The 23005-nt window shown below is 45.0% G+C and overlaps 1 protein-coding gene across 8 annotated transcripts; it reads left to right on the top strand.

Moving 5' to 3' along the window:
• The first annotated feature begins 1037 nt into the window (after positions 1–1037).
• Positions 1038–22946, top strand: LOC121569487 (suppressor of cytokine signaling 7). 8 transcript variants are annotated; one of them, XM_041880473.2, is made up of 10 exons: positions 1045–3449; positions 10286–10350; positions 10559–10663; positions 12114–12239; positions 13895–14040; positions 17654–17822; positions 20731–20859; positions 21167–21302; positions 21726–21878; positions 22063–22946. In XM_041880473.2, the coding sequence occupies exons 1-9, from the start codon at positions 1891–1893 to the stop codon at positions 21853–21855; spliced, it is 2565 nt and encodes an 854-aa protein (XP_041736407.1). In that variant the 5' UTR covers positions 1045–1890; the 3' UTR covers positions 21856–21878; positions 22063–22946. The 8 variants fall into 8 exon arrangements, with proteins under 8 accessions (XP_041736413.1, XP_041736407.1, XP_041736405.1 ...); XM_041880471.2 differs by having other exon boundaries at positions 10286–10356; XM_041880474.2 differs by lacking the exon at positions 10559–10663 and having other exon boundaries at positions 1046–3449.
• The last annotated feature ends 59 nt before the right edge of the window (positions 22947–23005 follow it).

Raw genomic sequence — 23005 nt, 5'->3', positions numbered from 1 at the left:
AGACAACCTGCTTTTTTTTCTTAATTTCCAACCTAGTAAACTAATAAAAATCTATATTGTACTTAATGCTGTAACCTTTCCATTCAACTTTCTTCTGGCTGTCACTTGTGCCTTCTGAACCTTATATCCTTGCATTGAGTGTGTAGAAGAAGGATCCATCTTGCTTAAAAGGAAAAGAGTCAGCCAACCATAATTACTCTTGTCCCTCCAGAAATTAACATGACAGGTTGATCATGTTTGCAAGTGACCATAATGCAAAATTTTCGGTGTCCCAAATGGCACCTTATTCACTGTATGTGCACTACTTCTGACCAGGGCCCATAGACAAAGTAAATTTGGACCTGGGCACAATTTGGAATTGCAGCTATGTTTTATGTTAGAAGTTGACCCAACCACAGATGTATGATATTACCTGATTTCCAATCCTGAGGATAACGGGAAAGAAACATGGAAGTACAGTACACTTTCAACAACCATATACAATATATTATCAGATATCGAGTCACCTCCCTCTAGTGCCTAGCTGACTGAACTGCAAGTGTTGGTTTTATTTCCCCACAACTCAATTTAAACGTTGAAACGGTACGGTGCTGTTTCATAAACTTGCAATACTGTTTTAGCCTGAAATGTGACTCCATATAAACTGGTGAAATGATAAACTCGACTCATTGTGAAGGATACATTTGCTAAGAGATACAATTAATCTAAATAGCACATTATAGTGAAATAAGAAACTGGGTCGTTAATTTATGCTTGACAACGAAGAGAGGGATGACATCTGGGATGAGCAGAGCAGCAACTGATGACGTTGTACACGGTCACCTAAAAGGCTGCAGGGCCACGGTCACAAAGAACACGCTCAGTAAAAATTTTATGAAAGTAACAACGTTAACATTTAATCTTGAAATAGTGTTTTTTTTTTTCAAAGAAGGAGAGAGCAGGCAAGCGTTTACGGAAGTGGAAGAGCGAGGAGGAGGGTGGGGTTTATATGTGAGCGAAGCAGAATCTAGGGGCTTTTGGGGTCCTTTCTACTTCAGGAAGCGTTCAGGGCATGGGCAGAGCAACGGACAGAGACACAGATTTTCTATTATATTGACCAGATACTCAAGTGGCCCTTCTAACAATTAAAAGGCAGAGGAGGCTAAATCAGGTGGACCATTCTAGCCAATGAGAGTGGCAGATACGCGTGTCAACAACAGGCACAACTTCGATATAAAGTGTTTTTTTCTCAAAGTTGCCGGGATATCACGTGTTCTACTTATATCAGCACGCTCGTAACAACCTAAGCGTTAGGAAACTTATATTCGAACAAATAAACCTCACGTAGCAAATAAGCCATTACATTTTTGGTTGACCAAATTCGACACTCATTAACCTCCATACAAAAACCCCTCGCTTGGTGAGCAAAAAAACAAACATGCCACATGCTGGAGAATACATATTTTGGGCCCACTTATCCCTAATTTCGAGGCATAAATCTGCCCAAAATCTGTATTATCCAGCAGGTGGCGGATTTTCGTTTTTTTCACTCTCCAAGCGAGGAGTTTTTATATGGGCATGGGCCTCCTTTATTACCAGAAGAAGCAGATTATTGATGTTGCCTCTGCGCAGCCGCCCCGCCAGTCCTAGTGCGCGAGCCACCCATTACATCCATGTTGTCTACGAAGAGGGAATCGGCGTCAGCAATACTGACGGAACGTTGTAGATGTGTTTTTGTTTATTCGCATACATTTATCAGATTTTTTCCACGAGGAATATGGAACTTTAAATGGCTGTCGTGTATGTAGAATGATGTGTTTGCAGTCAGCAACCGTGCTATTTATTTTTCTTAATGTTATGTAAGAACATAGACGGCACGCGGCGCCTCTTGTTCCGAATTGAGTAGTAATAATGAATAACGCGCAAGATATGTCTCCTGATTTTGTCTTGATGCGCTTGGTTTCTGCGGCTGAATATGACCGATTGGACGAGGAGAATTTGACGTCGGGCGTTGGAGTGGTTTCCGGATTCGGGAAAGCTGTCTTGGGTAATCATGGCAACAATATCAACAATGGGTTTGAATTTGATCCGAACAACCCCACAGCAGGCCCGTCGATTCCGAGCAATCCCTCCCCGCACTATAGTTCACAGGTTGAGAGCCGGGCGGGAGCCCTTGACAGCGGCTTTATGCTGACTCGACCCTCAGCTTCTGATGCGCCTCAACCACCCGGATTTGCCGTGGCTCAGCGCTTCGATTTCCCTCATGGCGCGGGCAGAGGCTCGCGGGCTCAGCTCATGGTGTTTCAGAACCTCCTTACGACAAGCGACGGTATTTTGGAATGTGGCCTCGAGCAACCTCCTGGCTTCCAGGTAAGTGAGGCTGAGAAACAGGAAGCCAGTTCTGCCTGTGTCATGATGACCAGTGACAACAACATGGATGTGCAACACCAGAGGCTTCAGTGGCACCCCATTATGAAGCTGTCCAAGGTGGTCGCAGATGCCGGTGACCTGGCTGGAGAGGGAGATGGGCTCTGCCACCGGCACCGCCTGGTCACTGACGCCATGGACTGGCCTCCGCTCCTGGACAAGTCCCTCCGCTTTGGCATCCTGGACCCCAGGAAGACCTGTTCAACGGGGGACACAAACTACCACCACCACCTGGATGACACTGTGCTCAACCTGGCCCGGAGGCTGGGGGAGCTGGGCCAGGCCTCGGAGATGCTGCTGAAGGAGGGAGGAGAGATGCCTCGCTGTTCCTGTCAGAGCATCCTGGCTTCGGCAACGGTGGGCATGGGCCCCGGAGAGGACCCTAGTGAGACCAGTGACGCCCTCCTGGTGCTGGAGGGCCTGGGCTCGGAGGAAGTGGGGGAGCTGGGGATGGGCGGGGAGGAGTTTAAAGGTGGTGTCCCCAGGCAGGAGGGCGAGACGGAAACGGGGCAGGACGGGCGGGGGGCTTTCTCCAGCGGTTCCCTTACGGGGCTAATGAGGCAGGTACACAGGCTGGCCGGGGAGGCCTGTGCCTGTGACCCCCAGGTGTGTCCCTCCCCTTTGGATGCCCTGGGCTCTGCTGCAGCCTTAACATCGTCTTCCCTGTCTCTGGCCTCCTCTAACACCACGAGACAGCAGGCAGCGGAAGCCTCTGGCACCTTACCTTCACAGGACCCCCCCAGCCAAACCTCCCAATCCCAGCCCCAAAGCAGGGCCACCACGCCGAAGTTAGGGGTGATGTTGCAAGCTGCCTCACCCTTAGTAGTAGAGGGGGCAGCAGGGGGTGAGAAGACGACCAGAGGGAAGTCCAGGAAAGGCTCTCTGAAGATCCGTCTGAGCAAACTATTTCGGACCAAGAGCAGCAGCGGCTCCAGTCATCTACTGGACAAGAGGCCCTCGCTGGCCTCCTCCACCTCCTCTGGGGGCAGCCTGATGGATGTGTGGGGCTCCGGATCCACCAGCACAGACCAGGACACAGGGAGGTGAGGTTAAGGAGAGGGAAGGGGACAGCTCTGACTGGGTCTCAAATAGTGTTGGTCTAGCTGAGGAGACTGGGAGAGGACAGGGTGGTAAGGCTGAGGGTACGGGACAGCTCTGCTGTCTCAGCTAGTGTTGGCCTAGTACAGTTATCATTATACTGTTATTAGAAGGTAAGCTATTATTGGCTTTACAAGGGATTATTGTAGCGCTAGAGGCACTAAAACAATGTGGGCGTAGTAGAGTTATTATTATAGAAGTTAAGCTATTGGCAACCAAATTAATGCTGATTATAGTGCTAAAGGCACTAAAGGTTGACTTGTGGTTAGTGGAACCGCAGTCAATTTTCCCAGTGAGAGACAAACATTTAGATATGAGAGCTCTTAGCTCACCTCGTCAACAAAATCACAAGTTACTCCTCTTATTCAGCTGTTTTATAATAAACTTTTAAAACAGGACAAGAAAGGTGATTAACATATCATGTTCTTAAAGAACCATGCTGGAACTTGGGCCTATTGAGTAGACTACAGTGGGGAAAAAAAGTATTTAGTCAGCCACCAATTGTGCAAGTTCTCCCACTTAAAAAGATGAGAGAGGCCTGTAATTTTCATCATAGGTACACGTCAACTATGACAGACAAATTAAGAAAAAAAATCCAGAAATTCACACTGTAGGATTTTTAATGAATTTATTTGCAAATTATGGTGGAAAATAAGTATTTGGTCACCTACAAACAAGCAAGATTTCTGGCTCTCACAGACCTTTAACTTCTTCTTTAAGAGGCTCCTCTGTCCTCCACTCATTACCTGTATTAATAGCACCTGTTTGAACTTGTTATCAGTATAAAAGACACCTGTCCACAACCTCAAACAGTCACACTCCAAACTCCACTATGGCCAAGACCAAAGAGCTGTCAAAGGACACCAGAAACAAAATTGTAGACCTGCACCAGGCTGGGAAGACTGAATCTGCAATAGGTGAGCAGCTTGGTTTGAAGAAATCAACTGTGGGAGCAATTATTAGGAAATGGAAGACATACAAGTCCACTGATAATCTCCCTAGATCTGGGGCTCCACGCAAGATCTCACCCCGTGGGGTCAAAATTATCACAAGAACGGTGAGCAAAAATCCCAGAACCACACAGGGGGACCTAGTGAATGACCTGCAGAGAGCTGGGACCAAAGTAACAAAGCCTACCATCAGTAACACACTACGCCGCCAGGGACTCAAATCCTGCAGTTCCAGACGTGTCCCCCTTCTTAAGCCAGTACATGTCCAGGCCCGTCTGAAGTTTGCTAGAGTGCATTTGGATGATCCAGAAGAGGATTGGGAGAATGTCATATGGTCAGATGAAACCAAAATAGAACTTTTTGGTAAAAACTCAACTCGTCGTGTTTGGAGGACAAAGAATGCTGAGTTGCATCCAAAATACACCATACCTACTGTGAAGCATGGGGGTGTAAACATCATGCTTTGGGGCTGTCTTTCTGCAAAGGGACCAGGACGACTGATCCGTGTAAAGGAAAGAATGAATGGGGCCATGTATCGTGAGATTTTGAGTGAAAACCTCCTTCCATCAGCAAGGGCATTGAAGATGAAACGTGGCTGGGTCTTTCAGCATGACAATGATCCCAAACACACTGCCCGGGCAACGAAGGAGTGGCTTCGTAAGAAGCATTTCAAGGTCCTGGAGTGGCCTAGCCAGTCTCCAGATCTCAACCCCATAGAAAATCTTTGAGGGAGTTGAAAGTCCGTGTTGCCCAGCGACAGCCCCAAAACATCACTGCTCTAGAGGAGATCTGCATGGAGGAATGGCCCAAAATAGTGTGTGAAAACCTTGTGAAGACTTACAGAAAACGTTTGACCTGTGTCATTGCCAACAAAGGGTATATAACAAAGTATTGAGAAACTTTTGTTATTGACCAAATACTTATTTTCCACCATAATTTGCAAATAAATTCATAAAAAATCCTACAATGTGATTTTCTGGATTTTTTTTTCTTATTTTGTCTGTCATAGTTGACGTGTACCTATGATGAAAATTAAAGGCCTCTCTCATCTTTTTAAGTGGGAGAACTTGCACAATTGGTGGCTGACTAAATACTTTTTTTCCCCACTGTATATGCTACAGTACAGTCAGTGGTGTAAAGTACTTAAGTAAAAATACTTTAAAGTACTACCTAAGTAGTTTTTGGGGGTAATCTGCACTTTACTTTACTATTTATATTTTTGACAACTTTTACTTTTACTCCACTACATTCCTAATGAAAATAATGTACTTTTTACTCCATACATTTTCCCTGACACCCAAAAGTACTCGTTACATTTTGACTGCTTAACAGGACAGGAAAATGATCAAATTCACGCACTTATCAAGAGAACATCCCAGGTCATCCGTACTGCCTCTGATCTGGTGGACTCACTAAACACAAATGCTTAATTTGTCTATTATGTCTGAGTGTTGGAGTGTGCCCCTGACTATCCTTAAAAAAAACAAAAAATTGTGCCATCTGGTTTGCCTAATATAAGGATTTTGAAATGATTTATACTTTTGATATTTAAGTATATTTTTGAAATGACATTTACTTTTGATACTTAAGTATATTTAAAATCAAATACTTTTAGACTTTTACTCAAGTAGTATATTTCTGGGTGACTTTCACTTTTACTTGAGTCATTTTCTATTAAGGTATCTTTACTTTTACTCAAGTATGACAATTTGGTACTTTTCCCACCAGAGTACAGTAACATTTGAGAGGGCGATGACTCCAAATAATTTGACTTTGATTACTAACTTAATCCACTGTAGGCCTAGTATCTACCTTAGGCATGATGGTTTTATCATGTCCTAAGCTCCCAATTCAATGAAGATTTGAAATGTCAACCAATGTTGCCATAGTTGTGTGTTTGTTCACAGATACATGTAGTTTAGGGCAGTTACCTGTAGACACCTGCTATGATGTAGCCTTGACATCATGCTCCATAGTTACTGAGATATTCTGGCATCCAAAATACAGTGCATGTTGCATTTCAGCTCCTGGTATTATTTGGCCTAACTCGGCACCATCCTGGTTCTATACTGTGTGTGCTGAAGCAACATTTCCTACCGTTGTCAAGCCAAGGTCATACAGTCTGGCATCATGACCATGAACAAACATAGAGACAAGTTGATTAAAAGCACAAACAGACAGAAGCAGCAGACAAAGGCTACCTCACCACTTCTTAGTGTATGTAGCCTAGGCTATCCACTCCATTTGGTCATCAACAGAAGCCTCTGGGGGCATCTTCTGGGCTTGCCACACCATCACTCATGCCATACTAATGCCTTGTTTTCATCCTCATGCTGTTGGAGGCTTTTGTTTGTGTCCGAGGGATCTTGGTAAGATTTTGCCTAATGTATCTAATCCCAGAGAGTGGCCCATGTTGGCTTATAGGCTACAGCTTTGGCAGGAATCCACCACAGTATAACTGTGCCCATTTGGTTGCCAATTGCCACCTTAGACATGTGGTTCACGCCATTCGCTGTGTAGATTTGGCCTAACAAATTTGTCATGAATACAGTATGTTGCTGTACCTTTTTGAAAACAAAGCAAGCAGCTGGCCATAGCAAGGACATGAGCGTAGGATAGCCTTTTTCATTTTGTAGATGCCCTCAGAGCATTGTTTTGCTTTATGTTGTCAAAAGTCAGGGGAAGCAGTTGGAGCTAGTTTTAATGAGTTCAGCTCGCGGATGTTCGACCAACTGCCAGTACAGTATGTGCATTCATTCAACATGTCCTTTGAGAAATGTTAATGTCTGGAATTTTCAAGGTGTATAAGGGCTAGGCTACATTTAAAAAAAAAAGGCTAAAAGCCCAAAATACTAGTATCACCAAACCTAGTTCTTCTGAAATGCATACACTAGCACTTCCCTCTTCTAACATCCCTGCTAATAGTAGTAACACATCTCGTGCATATCTAATTTCTATCTTTTAGTTTTTTTACTGTCGGGACAACTGGCATCTTATTTGACCATTCAAATGCTCGTTCGCTGGCTGGCTTGCTGTAGTCAAATCTAGGCCAGGTTCACGATCTAACCCAGCCAGTTATCATCATGTCTGTCTGTCTGAGCACTGTTCTCCCTAGTTCCTATAGTCTCAACTGTGTTCTCATGTTTCCTTCGATTCAGTATGCACAAACCTGAGATGTGCCGTTACTGAACATGATGAGATACCAGTGTTCCACTCCAGGCAGTTTCCTCTATCCCTGCCTTCGGCGAACATGGCTCCTCTTTTAAGCGAGGGAAAGGGTGTGGGGAGGGAGGTAGGATTGTGGGAAGGAGTTTGTAGGTGGCGGGGGGTGGGTATCAGCTGCTGTTTACTCCGCTGTGCGTCAGGCTTAGCTCAAGCGGCATGCTGGGTATTCCCCACTAGCACTGTCACTCTCACACACACACACACACAAGCAGGCCCCCGCTGCACAGAGCAAATTAATCTGGCAGCCAGCAAGGCACAGTTATCACCCAGCCAGGCCTTCCAGAAGCTTCCCAAAAAATCCCCAAATGTGAAAGACTATGGCGGTGGTGCTTTGTTTTAGGGGGAAGAGTTAAGCTAAGGAGGGCTATCCAAACAAGAAGTTACGGCACAGAAATGCTATAATCGACGAAGGATCATGTCATCAGAGCTCGTAGTGCTTCTTCATATCAGTTTAATAGCATAATTCTTAAGCATTTCTTCTTGCTTCAGAAAATAGGCTATATATTTTTTAAATCAAATAAGTCCAATGCTGTTTAAATAAACTGATGCTCAAATAATGACAAAGATAGCTGAAATGCAAAACCATCAAGAAGGCACAACTGACTTCATTTTTAACCAATCAAGTCTGTTTGAATAGACAACAACACTCAAACGCTGTTCCCGGCCCCTCAATGATAATTTTGCATCGCTGGCTGCTGACTTCACAGGGTCAGTGTAAGTGACCCTGCTTAAAAAAGAAACAAGCTGATTCGAGGGCAGTCTGGTAGATCATGGCTGGTCAGGTCAACTAGCCAGAGGGCAGCATCTGACCCACTACATCCCAGAGGGGTGGGTGGCAGAGATGGATCTCAGTCCTTGGTGTTGAGGCAGAGTGTACCCTTGAGAAATAGGCCACTGGTTTCTCCTGTACAAGCTACAGTAGCTCATACAGTAGAAGGGTTGAAAAGACATGAGGCTGAGAGAGGTGGTTTAAAATGAATGGTGTGGGATTGAAGTGTAACTGATTTTGTACGTTTGCCCACTGACAAAGAAATTATCAGTCTATAATTGTAATGGTAGGTTTATTTGAACAGAGAGAGACAGAATAACAACAAAAAAATCCAGAAAAATGCATGTCAAAAATGTTATAAATTGATATGCATTTTAATGAGGGAAATAAGTATTTGACCCCCTCTCAATCAGAAAGATTTCTGGCTCCCAGGTGTCTTTTATACCGGTAACGAGCTGAGATTAGGAGAACACTCTTAAAGGGAGTGCTCCAAATCTCAGTTTGTTACCTGTATAAAAGACACCTGTCCACAGAAGCAATCAATCAATCAGATTCCAAACTCTCCACCATGGCCAAGACCAAAGAGCTCTCCAAGGATGTCAGGGACAAGATTGTAAACCTACACAAGGCTGGAATGGGCTACAAGACCATTGCCAAGCAGCTTGGTGAGAAGGTGACAACAGTTGGTGCGGTTATTCGCAAATGGAAGAAACACAAAATAACTGTCACACTCCCTCGGCCTGGGGCTCCATGCAAGATCTCACCTCATGGAGTTGCAATGATCATGAGAACGGTGAGGAATCAGCCCAGAACTACACGGGAGGATCTTGTCAATGATCTCAAGGCAGCTGGGACCATAGCCACCAAGAAAACAATTGGTAACACACTACGCCGTGAAGGACTGAAATCCTGCAGCGCCCGCAAGGTCCCCCTGCTCAAGAAAGCACATATACAGGTCCGTCTGAAGTTTGCCAAAGAACATCTGAATGATTCAGAGGAGAACTGGGTGAAAGTGTTGTGGTCAGATGAGACCAAAATCGAGCTCTTTGGCTTCAACTCAACTCGCCGTGTTTGGAGGAGGAGGAATGCTGCCAATGACCCCCAAGAACACCATCCCCACCGTCAAACATGGAGGTGGAAACATTATGCTTTGGGGGTGTTTTTCTGCTAAGGGGACAGGACAACTTCACCACATCAAAGGGACGATGGACGGGGCCATGTACCGTCAAATCTTGGGTGAGAACTTCCTTCCCTCAGCCAGGGCATTGAAAATGTGTCGTGGATGGGTATTCCAGCATGACAATGACCCAAAACACACGGCCAAGGCAACAAAGTAGTGGCTCAAGAAGAAGCACATTAAGGTCCTGGAGTGGCCTAGCCAGTCTCCAGACCTTAATCACATAGAAAATCTGTGGAGGGAGCTGAAGGTTCGAGTTGCCAAACGTCAGCCTCAACCTTAATGACTTGGAGAAGATCTGCAAAGAGAAGTGGGACAAAATCCCTCCTGAAATGTGTGCAAACCTGGTGGCCAACTACAAGAAACGACCTCTGTGATTGCCAACAAGGGTTTTGCCACCAAGTACTAAGTCATGTTTTGCAGAGGGGTCAAATACTTATTTCCCTAATTAAAATGCAAATCAATTTATAACATTTTTGACATGCGTTTTTCTGGATTTTGTTGTTGTTATTCTGTCTCTCACTGTTCAAATAAACCTACCATTAAAATTATAGACTGATCATGTCTTTGTCAGTGGGCAAACGTACAAAAGCAGCGGATCAAATACTTTTTTCCCTCACTGTAAGGGCTTCTCTTATGTTTTACCCTCTCTCTCCACAGCAAACTCCAGCTCTCCAGGCCCCAAAGTGCCTTCTCTCCGGTGGCCTTCGGTCCTGCCTTCACCGGTAATTGTGTGTACTTGAGTGTTTGTGCACTTCTATTTCTGAATGTGGCGTTAGGTTTATGTCAATCTATATGGGTTGGTAATGGGTGCTTGTGCTACGGAGAGTGTGCGACTCATATGCATGTACACTTATGTGCCGTATAGGATCTCTTGCTCTTTTTTTCACTCTCTCTGTTTCAAATGTTCTGTCCCTGGATCTCTCCCTCCAGGTGAGACTGTGTCCCTGGTAGATGTGGATATTTCTCGTAGAGGGGTGAACTCTCTGCACCCCCCGACACCTCCACCTCCGCCCAGACGAAGCCTCAGTCTGCTGGGTACTTTCCTCTCTTTCTTGCTTACGTTTCCTTGGTGTTTCTTCTGTCACATCACACTCTTCTTCTCTATATGCTACTCTGCTGCTGGGCTGTCCCTTGTCCCCTTCTTTCTGTGCTTTCTCATTTTACACAAAAACATTGGTGTAAATACAAAAATACATTGAGGATTTCTATAAGGGCCAGATGTTTAAAAAAATATATATATCTTGGAGGGTTAGAAAAGGTGGTCAGGAGTTAAGCATGGTTAGTTTCTCCAATCTCAATAACAGTAGTTGCTGCCTCAGTGTTTTATAGTTGGCATGTGTGTAACGGTTCACTGTGTAAACCAATTTCAGAAACTCAATAGGAATATACGTGATTGGACAGACACTAACACATTTATGGTTCGGTGCCACTTGGGTTTACAGTACAACAATGACTCATTGGTTTTCTGTGACTTCAAATGCATTAGGCCTTGTGACTTACGGTACAGGGTCAGAATTGCAGAACTGAATTTGTTTTGGTTTAAGAAGCACTCCGTTCTCGCTCGCTCGCTCTCTCTCGCTCTCTCTCGCTCTCTCTGCTTTCCTGTCTGTATTGCAACTGAGTCATCTCTCTGTTCCTCTTTCTGTTGGCTGTATTGGCCTCAGACGAGGTGTGGGTTTCTTTCTTAAGGCCATGTTCTAGTAGGTTAGCACTAATTAGCAATAGTAATGTGGTCGATGCCAAGGCAGAGACCGTCATCAGACTGAAGATACACACAAGTCACGATGCAGTCAGGATCAGACCACGGTCTGGAGAGCACTTGCGTTGCTGAGGTAAAGGTCATTTTTGTATGACTAAAGATCCCACATCTTCCTATTAGCTTACTTCATACCTATGCTTCTAGCTGCTAAAGCCATTCTGGTTCCTCTGCCTGGACATCCGGCCACACTTCCTCAACACACGACAATCATTAGGGGCTTAACATCCAGGGTGCGATAGAGGTTTTGTCCGTCACTGTAGGATGACAATACTTGAGCTCCAGCAACATTGTGGAGGACATATGAGACTAAGGGATCGGGGTAGAGATGGGTATTTGCTCAATGCCTTGCTATGCCAATGTCTGTCCAGCTTGGGGATCTGTCACTGCTTTCTTCATATGCTCTGCCTGGTGTCATTGTCGCTCTGAGGCTTGATTGTAACATCACTGTGTGTCGGGATCCCACTTCTGATGCCAACAGCACCCAGTTTGGATGTGAGACAAACATTGAGTATCCATTCTTGTGGTTCTTCTGAGGCAAAATGTCACCTATATAATGTTACCACCAACAGTCCCTTATCTTATAGTGTGACATTCAGCCATCAGTATGATGAACTTCAAAGGAAGCCACGTCAATAGAGGAAGCCCACATTGCCATTTGATCTTCGTAAAGTTCAGGTTGGTGGCTGGCCTCTTAACGCCTGTGCCTCCCGCTGTGCTCTGTTCCAGATGACTTTGGTGGGCCGCAGCCTGGGCCTTTCCTAGAGAGTGGCGTGGGGGCCTCCATGCAGTCGCTGCCCCTACGGCCGCCTCCTCCCTCCCATGCCTTCATCCAGCATAGCCTCAGCCTCAATGGTAAGAGCACAGCCTGGGCAAGCGAGGTCAAGGGGGCTTACCAGTGGGGCACAGAGAGAGACTCATAAAGACAAAGGCTGGAGAATAGAAAAATCATAGAAAATGTTTTAGAAGGGTACACGGTCCATTTTACTGTGACATACCTAACTAATTTCAGTTGGTAGGCTGTAAATCAACGCAATAGAAGAAAATGGCCAGTTTTCTCGTGTAGTGAAGGGGTTAAATATAAGTTTAATTGATTCACCAGCAGTTCATTTGAACTTCTATTGTTTGAGACCCAACAAATACAGTAGGAGAAGAGAGCCAATAGGACGTGCTAATGGGAACAATTTATCATAGGTAATGCAATGTACTATGACACAGAGGTTGACATTTGAATGTCCCCTCTTCTGTTTTTACATTGTTATAAAGTATGTGGTAATTGCATTGGTGCAAAGCCAGTATTGTTTCTGGACACTAATGAGTTTGGTAAACAGATATTCTGCTACAGTAGGGTTAATGTTTGGCCTGTTATTGCTTTCCCTAACAGGGATTCTTCTTCCTTCCGTGCCCATTTGCATATGCACATACAGACTACTAGCATTGGTATTTGTATTATCTACTGAGCTACATGATATAATCAGAAATGATAGTGTGTAGGTAGAGCTGAGGCATTTCCGTATTCTTCACAATTCCGTATTCTGACGCAGAATCATATATCCTTCTACATTGATATCTCAACATTGTGGAACATTGCAACCTCCTGAATAAGCCCCAGCAGGTTTACCGGACCATTTCTCTTGCTTTAATAGGGTAGGCTCAAAGAAAGGCCTTGGCAAAGTGGTGTGATCAGAGGCAGCAGGGAAGGAGAAGTAACATAGGGATCCCTAATGAAGAACCAGATTTAGAAAGAGGCAGATAATGATACTCATTATCATTTGATGAAAATGATAGCATTGATGGCCATCTCTGGAAAATGGCGAAATTATAGTTTAATCGTAGATATCACATTGTGCCCACGAAACGTATGATTGTGCCCAGTTAAGCCTGGTCAATTTGCATGATGTTAAAATGTGTCTGGTTGAATGATTTGGTGATTATATTCGGACAGACTGGTGTGATTGTCAGAGACCGAGGCAGATTAAGTGACGATATCCATTTTTTACATTTGAGTCATTTAGCAGACGCTCTTATCCAGAGCGACTTACAGTTAGTGAGTGCATACATTTTCATACTGGCCCCCCGTGGGAAACGAACCCATCACCCTGGCGTTGCAAGCACCATGCTCTACCAACTAAGCTACAGGGGACTACATTTGATGGCTATCTGTACCTGAGATGGACATGAACTTATAGGCTACACCAGCACATGCATGAAACAGATGTATTCATTATATTATCACAGACATGTCATTACACACAATATTTTAACCTATAACGGAGGCTCCAAGTTTTTTCTAGGTAGGTCACATAGTCAGGACAATGACGCACAAGCAATTACCCTGAGGTACACACTTGCTCATGCTTCTTTTAAGCAGGGTGAATTTATGTCTAATTTGGCAACAATTTCTAGAAATACCATGTGTTTCTAATGCCGATTTACGGAATCATCTCGTCGCCACCAGTGAGAGTGAAGGATGAACCCTGGACCTGAGTGTGTGTGGCCCTGTGTTTCAGATACGTTCCTGCGGGGTCTCCCCCGGCCCATCCCGCTGCCTGGCAACGGCCAGAACCCGTCCCGGGTGGACCAGCGCCCCCTGCTGTGCCCACTGAGCCGCCCCGATGCCAGCAGCTTTGCCACCAGCCTCCGAGAACTGGAAAAAGTAGGACATGTCACGTGTACATAGGCACATTGACGTTATTGCAGACAGTGCTAGGTTCAGACACAGTCAATATTCCCTCTAAGCTGCGCGCGGGCGCAGAGAAGCACGAGATTGAACTTGAATTGCCAATGTTAGCCACTTTCAATGCAACATAACGAAACGAGCTATGCAAGACTTAGTATGCAAAACTAACTATGCAAGCGATTTTCTTGTAGGCAGAACATAACGGAGTAGGATTCTATTGCATTGACAGGCACGACTCAGCCCATACTCTAACAGACCTGTGCGGCATAACCAATCAGAGCTGCAGTATCCCTATATGCAAATAGGCCATTGCCATACAGTGCATTCGGAAAGGGGGTGTCTCCTTAAGTATTCATACCCTTGACTTTTTCCACATTTTGTTACGTTACAGCCTTATTCTAAAATGGATTAAATAAATAAAAAATCCTCATCAATCTACACACAATATCCCATAATGACAAAGCGAAAATTTATAAAAATACAAGAAACAGAAATACCTTATTTACATAAGTATTCAGACCCTTTGCTATGATACTCTAAATTGAGCTCAGGTGCATCCTGTTTCCATTGATCATCCTTGAGATGTTTCTACAACTTGATTGGTCCACCTGTGGTAAATTCAATTGATTGGACATGATTTGGAAAGGCACACACCTGTCTATATAAGGTCCCACAGTTGACAGTGCATGTCAGAGCAAAAACCAAGCCATGAGGTCGAAGGAATTGTCTGTAGACCTCCGAGACAGGATTTTGTTGAGGCACAGATCTGGGGAAGGGTACCAAAAAATGTCTGCAGCATTGAAGGTCCCCAAGAAGACAGTGGCCTCCATCATTCTTAAATGGAAGAAGTTTGGAACCACCAAGACTCTTCCTAGAGCTGGCCGCCCAGCCAAACTGAGCAATCGGGGGAGAAGGGCCTTGGTCAGGGAGGTGACCAATAACCCGTTGGTCACTCTGACAGAGTTCATCTGTGGCAATGGGAGAACCTTCCAGAAGGACAACCATCTCTACAGCATTCCACCAATCAGGCCTTTATGGTAGAGTGGCAAGATGGAAGCCACTCCTCAGTAAAAGGCACATGACAGCCCGCTTGGAGTTTGCCAAAAGGCACCTAAAGGACTCTCAGACCATGAGAAACATGCCAAGTGTCACGTCTGGAGGAAACCTGGCACCATCCCTACGGTGAAGCATGGTTGTGGCAGCATCATGCTGTGGGGATGTTTTTCAGCGGCAGGGATTGGGAGACTAGTCAGGATCGAGGGAAAGAAAAACAGAGCAAAGTACTGAGAGATCCTTGATGAAAACCTGCTCCAGAGCGCCCAGGACCTCAGACTGGAGCGAAGGTTCACCTTCCAACAGGACAACGACCCTAATCACACAGCCAAGACAACGTAGGAGTGGCTTCGGGACAAGTCTCTGAATGTTCTTGAGTGGCCCAGGCAGAACCCAGACTTGAACCCGATCGAACATCTCTGGAGAGACCTGAAAATAGCTGTGCAGTGACGCTCCCCATCTCACCTGACAGAGCTTGAGAGGATCTACAGAGAAGAATGGGAGAAACTCCCCAAAAACAGGTGTGCCAAGCTTGTAGTGTCATACTCAAGAAGACTCGAGGCTGTAATCGCTGCCAAAGGTGCTTCAACAAAGTACTGAGTAAAGGGTCTGAATACTTATGTAAATTTGATATTTCCGTTTTTTTTTTATATAACTTTATTTTGTAACACATTTTCAGTCACTTCCTTGTCTGAAGGACAAGTGGATGAACAGGTTAATGCCAAGCCCTGCATGTTTATTTTCAAAAGTCTCATGGAATGTAGGCCTACGTTGAACACCACACATTGGTTGCTACTGTAGGCTGAATGATAGAACAGCTATTTCCATGTTAAAATGTTATGGGACGCATTTTCTCCATTGTTTTTGGGACTAATTTTCTCCAGGCCACTCTGATAGGCCTACAATATGATCAAATAGCCACAGTAGCCTACATGGCCACTGTTATAACTCCGAACTTAAAATGGGTACAGCCACAGTGTTCACAATAAACGCGCGCCAGAAGTTGCACAGAATTTTCACAACATTAAAGTTTGCGCTCAGCAGACCTGAAATTTGCTCAGTGCCAAAACATTTTTGAGGGAACATTGGACACGGTGCTAGGTTCAGACACGGTGCTAGGTTCAGACACGGTGCTAGGTTCAGACAAGGTGCTAGGTTCAGACACGGTGCTAGGTTCAGACAAATCAAATGTATTTATAAAGCCCTTTTTACATCAGCAGATGTCAAAGTGCTTATACAGAAACCCAGCCTTAAACCCCAAACAGCAAGCAATGCAAATGTAGAAGCACGGTGACTAGGAAAAACTCACTAGAAAGGCAGGAACCTAGGAAGAAACCTAGAGAGGAACCAGGCTCTGAGGGGTGGCCAGTCCTCTTCTGGCTGTGTCGGGTGGAGATTATAAGAGTGCATGGCCGTTAAGGCCAAATCGTTCTTCAAGATGTTCAAACGTTCATAGATGACCAGCAGGGTCAAATAATAATCACAGTGGTTGTAGAGGGTGCAACAGGTCAGCACCTCAGGAGTAAATGTCAGTTGGCTTTTCATAGCCGAGCATTCAGAGGAAATGTCAGTTGGCTTTTCGTAGCCGAGCATTCAGAGGTCGAGACAGCATGTGCGGTAGAGAAAGAGAGGGAGGGAGGGAGAGAGAGCGGGTCGAAAACAGCAGGTCCGGGACAAGGTAGCACGTCTGGTAAACAGGTCAGGGTTCCATAGCCACAGGCAAAACGTCAGAAACTGGATCAGCTGCACAACCAGGTGAACTGAGGACAGCCAGGAGTCATCAGGCCAGGTACTCCTGAGGCATGGTCCTAGGGCTCAGGTCCTCCGAGAGAAATAGAGAGAGATGGGAGAATTAGAGGGAGCATACTTAAGTTCACACAGGACACCAGATAAGACAGGATAATTTATCCAGATAGGACAGACTGACCCTAGCCCCCCGGCACATAGACTATTGCAGCATAGATACTGGAGGCTGAGAAAGGGGGGCTCGGGGACACTGGCCCCGTCGGACGATACCCCCGGACAGGGCCAACCAGGCAGGATATAACCCCACCCACTTTGCCAAAGCACAGCCCCCACACCACCAGAGGGATATCAACAGACCACCAACCTACTACCCTGAGACAAGGCCGAGTATAGACACAGAGACACAGAGCTAGGTTCAGACACAGAGCTAGGTTCAGACACAGAGCTAGGTTCAGACACAGAGCTAGGTTCAGACACAGAGCTAGGTTCAGACACAGAGCTAGGTTCAGTTAGAAAAGACTGAGATAATAACAAACTCATAATAATAATAATATGCCATTTAGCAGACGCTTTTATCCAAAGCGACTTACAGTCATACGTGCATACATTTTTTGTGTATGGGTGGTCCCGGGGATCGAACCCACTACCTTGGCGTTACAAGCGCCGTGCTCTACCAGCTGAGCTACAGAGGACCACACATCCCAGAACACAGGCTAATACTTCTAGTCTTTAGATGTGTGTGCATGCATGTATATCTGATGTGAATCTGTCTGCATCTGTGTGATCATAGTGTGGCTGGTACTGGGGTCCTATGAACTGGGAGGATGCAGAGATGAAGCTGAAGGCCAAGCCAGATGGCTCGTTCCTGGTGAGGGACAGCTCTGACCCCCGCTACATCCTCAGCCTCAGCTTCCGCTCCCAGGGAGTCACACACCACACACGCATGGAGCACTACAGAGGTGAGTTACACACGCACGCATCCATGCACATACACACACACGCTATATGTACTCTACATTAGGGGTGTTTCAATCTGGCTATACTCGTAATCGTATCCGTAAATTGACAGTTGAAAGTCGAATCGGATGATACTCGTGATGAGAAAAGATGGAAGTGTTTAATATGCCTAAGTAGATGTTGGCAAAATACCCATCTCCCTGCATGTTTTATAGACCAAACAAGCTGCAGATAAGGAGCAGCGCGCGGAGGGGTGTCTGTCTGTTTCTGTGTGCAGCGGGCAGACAAGTTTGCTGTCACTCATTCAGAATGTGCATCGGCGTCTCATCTTTTTTCCCTAGCCCCGCTTGTTAGATACTATGTACGTTGACAGCAGGCTACTTGCAAACGTCCTCGCCTTTTGATTTCTCCTAGTAGCAGGCAAACAGGAGGCAGCAGCAATCTGAATGATCAGACTGAAACATGCGAGGAGAAGTGATCGGGTGAAATTATGAAGCGAAGCGAGTGGATGGAGAAATACAGCTTCGCTCTATCCAATCAGAGCAGCAGGATCAACGTACAGCCCGCCCTTTTACAGACAGGCAAACTAGCCAGTTGAGTTATTTAGACCACGTAGTACAGGGGTGTCAAACTCATTTTAGCTCAGAGGCCACATGGAGGAAAATCTATTCCCAAGTGGGCCGGACCGGAAAAATCATGGTGTATATATAACTTAAAAACAACAACTTCAGATTGTTTTCTTTGTTTTAATATGATCAACATACAACATAAAGCTGGAGCCTGAGGACAGTGTCCAAAAGCACAACATCACTATTAATCATAAAACACCTCAAGTTATTTGAAAGTTCTGAGGACAAAGAACACACAAACACACAATGCCTCAGTGATTCACAGAAGTATATCACAGATCACAGAACTATATCAGGGTGTCATTTCTCAGGCAGAAATGTAGATAAAAATAATGAAATCCTGTTCCCCAAACAAGTGCAAGAACCACAGAGTCAAGAATAGGTTAAATATACAAATAAAATAAAAACAATTAAAAACAATAGCACATCAACATAAAATCATATAAACATAAATCTGAAAGCGTTGCTCAAACTCCCGTAACAGTCCCGTTATTTTATCTTTGAACCGCTTCATGTCTGCCACATGTTGGGTCGCGCACACATTTTTCAGACAGGGGAAGTGAGCTGCATCACCACCGGCAAGTTGCGTCTCCCACAATGACAGCTTCAACTTGAAAGAACGTATGCTGTCATAATACTGCGTGACAACTTTGTTGCGCCCTTGCAGCTGTTTGTTCAAGTTATTCAGGTGCTCTGTAACATCCACCATAAATGCAAGGTCCGGCATCCATTCTGCGGAATGAAATTCTAACACTGGTTTTCCCTTTTCTTCCATGAACTGTTCAATTTCTTCTCGTAAATCAAAGAAACGCCTCAGCACAGCACCTCGGCTTAACCATCTTACCTCAGTGTGGTATGGCAGGCCATAGATGTGGTCTTTCTCTCTGAGAAGGCTGTCAAACTGACGGTGATTCAGGCTTCTGGATCGGATGAAATTAACAGTTTGGATGACCACCTTCATGACGTTATCCATCTTTAATGACTTGCAACACAAAGCCTCCTGGTGCAAAATACAGTGAAAAGTCAAAAATCACATCCTCCATTTGCAGATTGTACTTTCTCTCTGAACTTTGTCACAACGCCTGCTTTTTTCCCGATCATTGAGGGCGCACCATCTGTAGCCAGGCTGACAGCGCGGGACCAGTCCACTCCGACCCTGTCCAGCGCGCCGACGAGTGCGGTAAAAATATCAGCTGCTGTCATTGTATCTGTCATCGGCACCAACTCCACGAACTCCTCGGTGATGGTCAATATGTCATCAACTCCGCGGATGAAAAAATTGCCAGTTGTGCAACATCTGTAATGTCCGTGCTTTCATCAATTGCAACCGAAAACGCAATAAATGACTTTACTTTTTGCTTCAACTGGCTGTCCAAATCCACTGAAAGATCGGAAATCCTGTCTGCAACTGTGTTTCTTGTCAGGCTGATATTTGCAAAAGCCTGCCGCTTTTCAGGGCACACAATCTCCGCTGCCTTCATCATGCATGTTTTTACAAATTCACCCTCACTAAATGGTTTTGAAGCCACTGCGATTTCATTAGCAATGAGGTAGCTAGCTTTCACTGCAGCGTCACTGATGTCTCAGCTGTGAGTTAACACAGACTGCTGTTTATTCAGACCGGCCAACAGTTCATTCACCTTCTCTCATCTCCGCTGTCCTTGAAAGTTGTCATATTTGTCGGCATGAAGACTCACATAGTGGCGACGAAGGTTATATTCTTTCAGCACTGCAACATGCTCTGAACACACCAAACATACAGCTTTCCCATTCAATTCCGTGATTAAATAGGATGACCATTTTTCTTGGAACACTCTGCACTCTGCGTCCACTTTTCTCTTTTTTGAGAGAGACATATTGGGGCAATGAGGGTGCCAAAGCACATAATGTTAAAAGTAGAAGCCGTAATAAATATCGCGGGCAAAACAAAGTAGCTCATTGGCTGCACGTGCTTGACCTACTTGCTTTGCCCCGGTATAAACAGTTTGCTTGCTTAACACAATTGCTATTGCGCCATCCAGTGGACGCAATTGGAACAGCAGTTTATTTTATTGAAAAATTGCAGCGCACTTTTATTTATATATATATATATATATATTTTTTTTTTTTTTTTTTTTTGATCCGGCCCGCGGGCCGTACGTTTGACACCCCTGTTCTACATGAACTCTCATGCAGCACTTTGTACTAAAGATGTAAGCCATGTACACACACATTTTGGATGGTTTCCTGTCGTGTCTTTATGGTGTCTTAATGATTGGTCTTTTTCTCAATATCTTCACAGGAACCTTCAGCCTCTGGTGTCACCCAAAGTTTGAGGACCGCTGTCATTCTGTGGTGGAGTTTATCGAACGGGCCATCATGCACTCCAAGAATGGAAAATTCCTCTACTTCCTGCGCTCACGGGTCCCAGGTAAGAACCCACCAATCAGTGGGACACTGCTAAATGACAGCCCTGTCACTGTATATGGACCTGAATCATAGGTTACATACAGAACCATTTTAAAGTTGCTATTACTAACACCTATTTAGCACTGGGTTGTCATAATTAATTAGGCTATAGGTTTGTTTTGACTTTACTATATTTCTTCAATTAGTGTTGTATTTATATGTGGTGGAGGATGTAGTTCGCTTTCTAGGGTAGAATTGAGTATGCTTATGATGTGTGTTCCTGCCAATGATGTACATTAATATGTCTATGACTATGGTTCCTCCTCCAGGCCTCCCCCCGACCCCGGTCCAGCTACTGTACCCAGTGTCCCGCTTCAGCAGTGTCAAGTCCCTGCAGCACCTCTGTCGCTTCTGCATTCGCCAGCTGGTCCGCATAGACCACATCCAGGAGCTCCCGCTGCCCACGTATGTAGAAACACAACACAGATCTGACTACATTATAGAAACACAACACAGATCTGACTACATTATAGAAACACATCACATCCAAGAGCTCCTGCTGCACGTGTACATGCACTGCCCTGCCTGTATAGACCAGTGACCCATGATGTAGTGTGACATATAGTGCCCTCTAGTGTACAAAATAAGTGAAACATCTGAAGACAGACTAAATATAATCAACACGACAAATAACCACATAGGCAGGCCAAAATGGCTCCACAAGATATTGGGATTTGTGTACTATGGTGGGAGTGTTTAAGATACAGACATAATGGAAGATTTTCATAGTGTGTATTGGGATGGTTATATTTTCTATCTGTTAATATGTACGGGCAGACAGTTTTGCATTGGAAGGGCTTGTATAAACTGTACCCTCTCTTCCCGTAGGCCCCTCATAGTCTACCTGCGAAAGTTCTACTACTACGATCCTGAGGAGGAGATGTACATGTCAATCAAGGAGACGGGGCAGGACACGACCACCCAACCGGCGACTGTCCAGCCGGAGTCTCAAACGTAGCACTTGGAAGATAATTGGATCAAGTGAGTGATGGACACTTGGGCCACCAATCGAGCAGTGTTGTTAAATACGTTTATACTGAAATACTGTATTCGGTACATTATGCAATTGACTTTTCCATATATTTTCAATGAAATATTGGGGTGTGCATTGTTTAGTGTGGCCACTGGTCAGTGCATATAATGTCCTTATCCTTTGTTGTTGCAGGTTTTTATACATGTGGACAGCTTACCTGAAGACTGATAGTGACTGTAATTGGGGACAGTCTCGCTCAAACCCTCTTGTGCCAGACTGTGCACCAATCAGCGCTCTTGGTTGACTCGGTAGCCGGATGTCTGGGGCAGGGTTTTAGATGATCCACCCTCCTCCCTTTTTGATCGGCCCACAGAAACTGGAGGAGGAGCAGGGGATGAGGAAACTCCACCCACCCGGCCAGTGAGGAAGATATCTGACCACGGGGCTGAACTGGAAGAGCTGACTGACTACTTGCCATTGTGCTAACTACAGTAAGCCCCCAGCTAAGACTGGACATCACTGAAACGTTGTGGAACTGTCACATGTGCTTGAGAAGGAAGAACATTGCTAAGACGATAGCTTGAGGGTCGAAGTATATGGAACCAAATCAGTTTGGAAAAAGATGCACTTGTCCTTTTTTTTATACCCCTGCTCTGAAAAGGTCTGAAAAAATGGACCGCTCGTTGTTTGGACCAGAGTATAAAAAGTTGTCTACTGTATGTCAGCCAAGACGGAGAAACTGTTCACACCTTTCTGATGTGATGCATTCTCAAGTACATAGAAATCTACATTTTTTGTTGTTGTTTCCTCTTAATATTTGGTTGCCACAGATTTGATCTGCACCTTTTGAATTGACTGCGTGAGCTGTGTGTATGTCTGCGTGCCTGTATGTGTGTGTAAATACTGTATGTTGGCGTTAGCTGTTGGTGGCTAACCAGAGTTATTTGGTGGCGTAACATCACTGGAGGATGTCATGGTTGGCTTGCAACTCTGGAATCGAACTGGAATTCTCTTGCTATACTGTCATTGAGCAAATGCGTTACCAGAACAAATAATAATAAAACTGTTGATGGAATTTAAAACATGAGAAAAGCGTCTTACTTTATATCTATTGCCGGGATTCAATCCAAGGCGC

The sequence above is a fragment of the Coregonus clupeaformis genome, unplaced genomic scaffold, assembly GCF_020615455.1.
Source record: "Coregonus clupeaformis isolate EN_2021a unplaced genomic scaffold, ASM2061545v1 scaf0136, whole genome shotgun sequence".
NCBI classification, from domain to species: Eukaryota; Metazoa; Chordata; class Actinopteri; order Salmoniformes; family Salmonidae; genus Coregonus; species Coregonus clupeaformis.
Note: the sequence above shows the minus strand (reverse complement) of the source record. Positions and strands in the feature narration are given on the sequence as shown.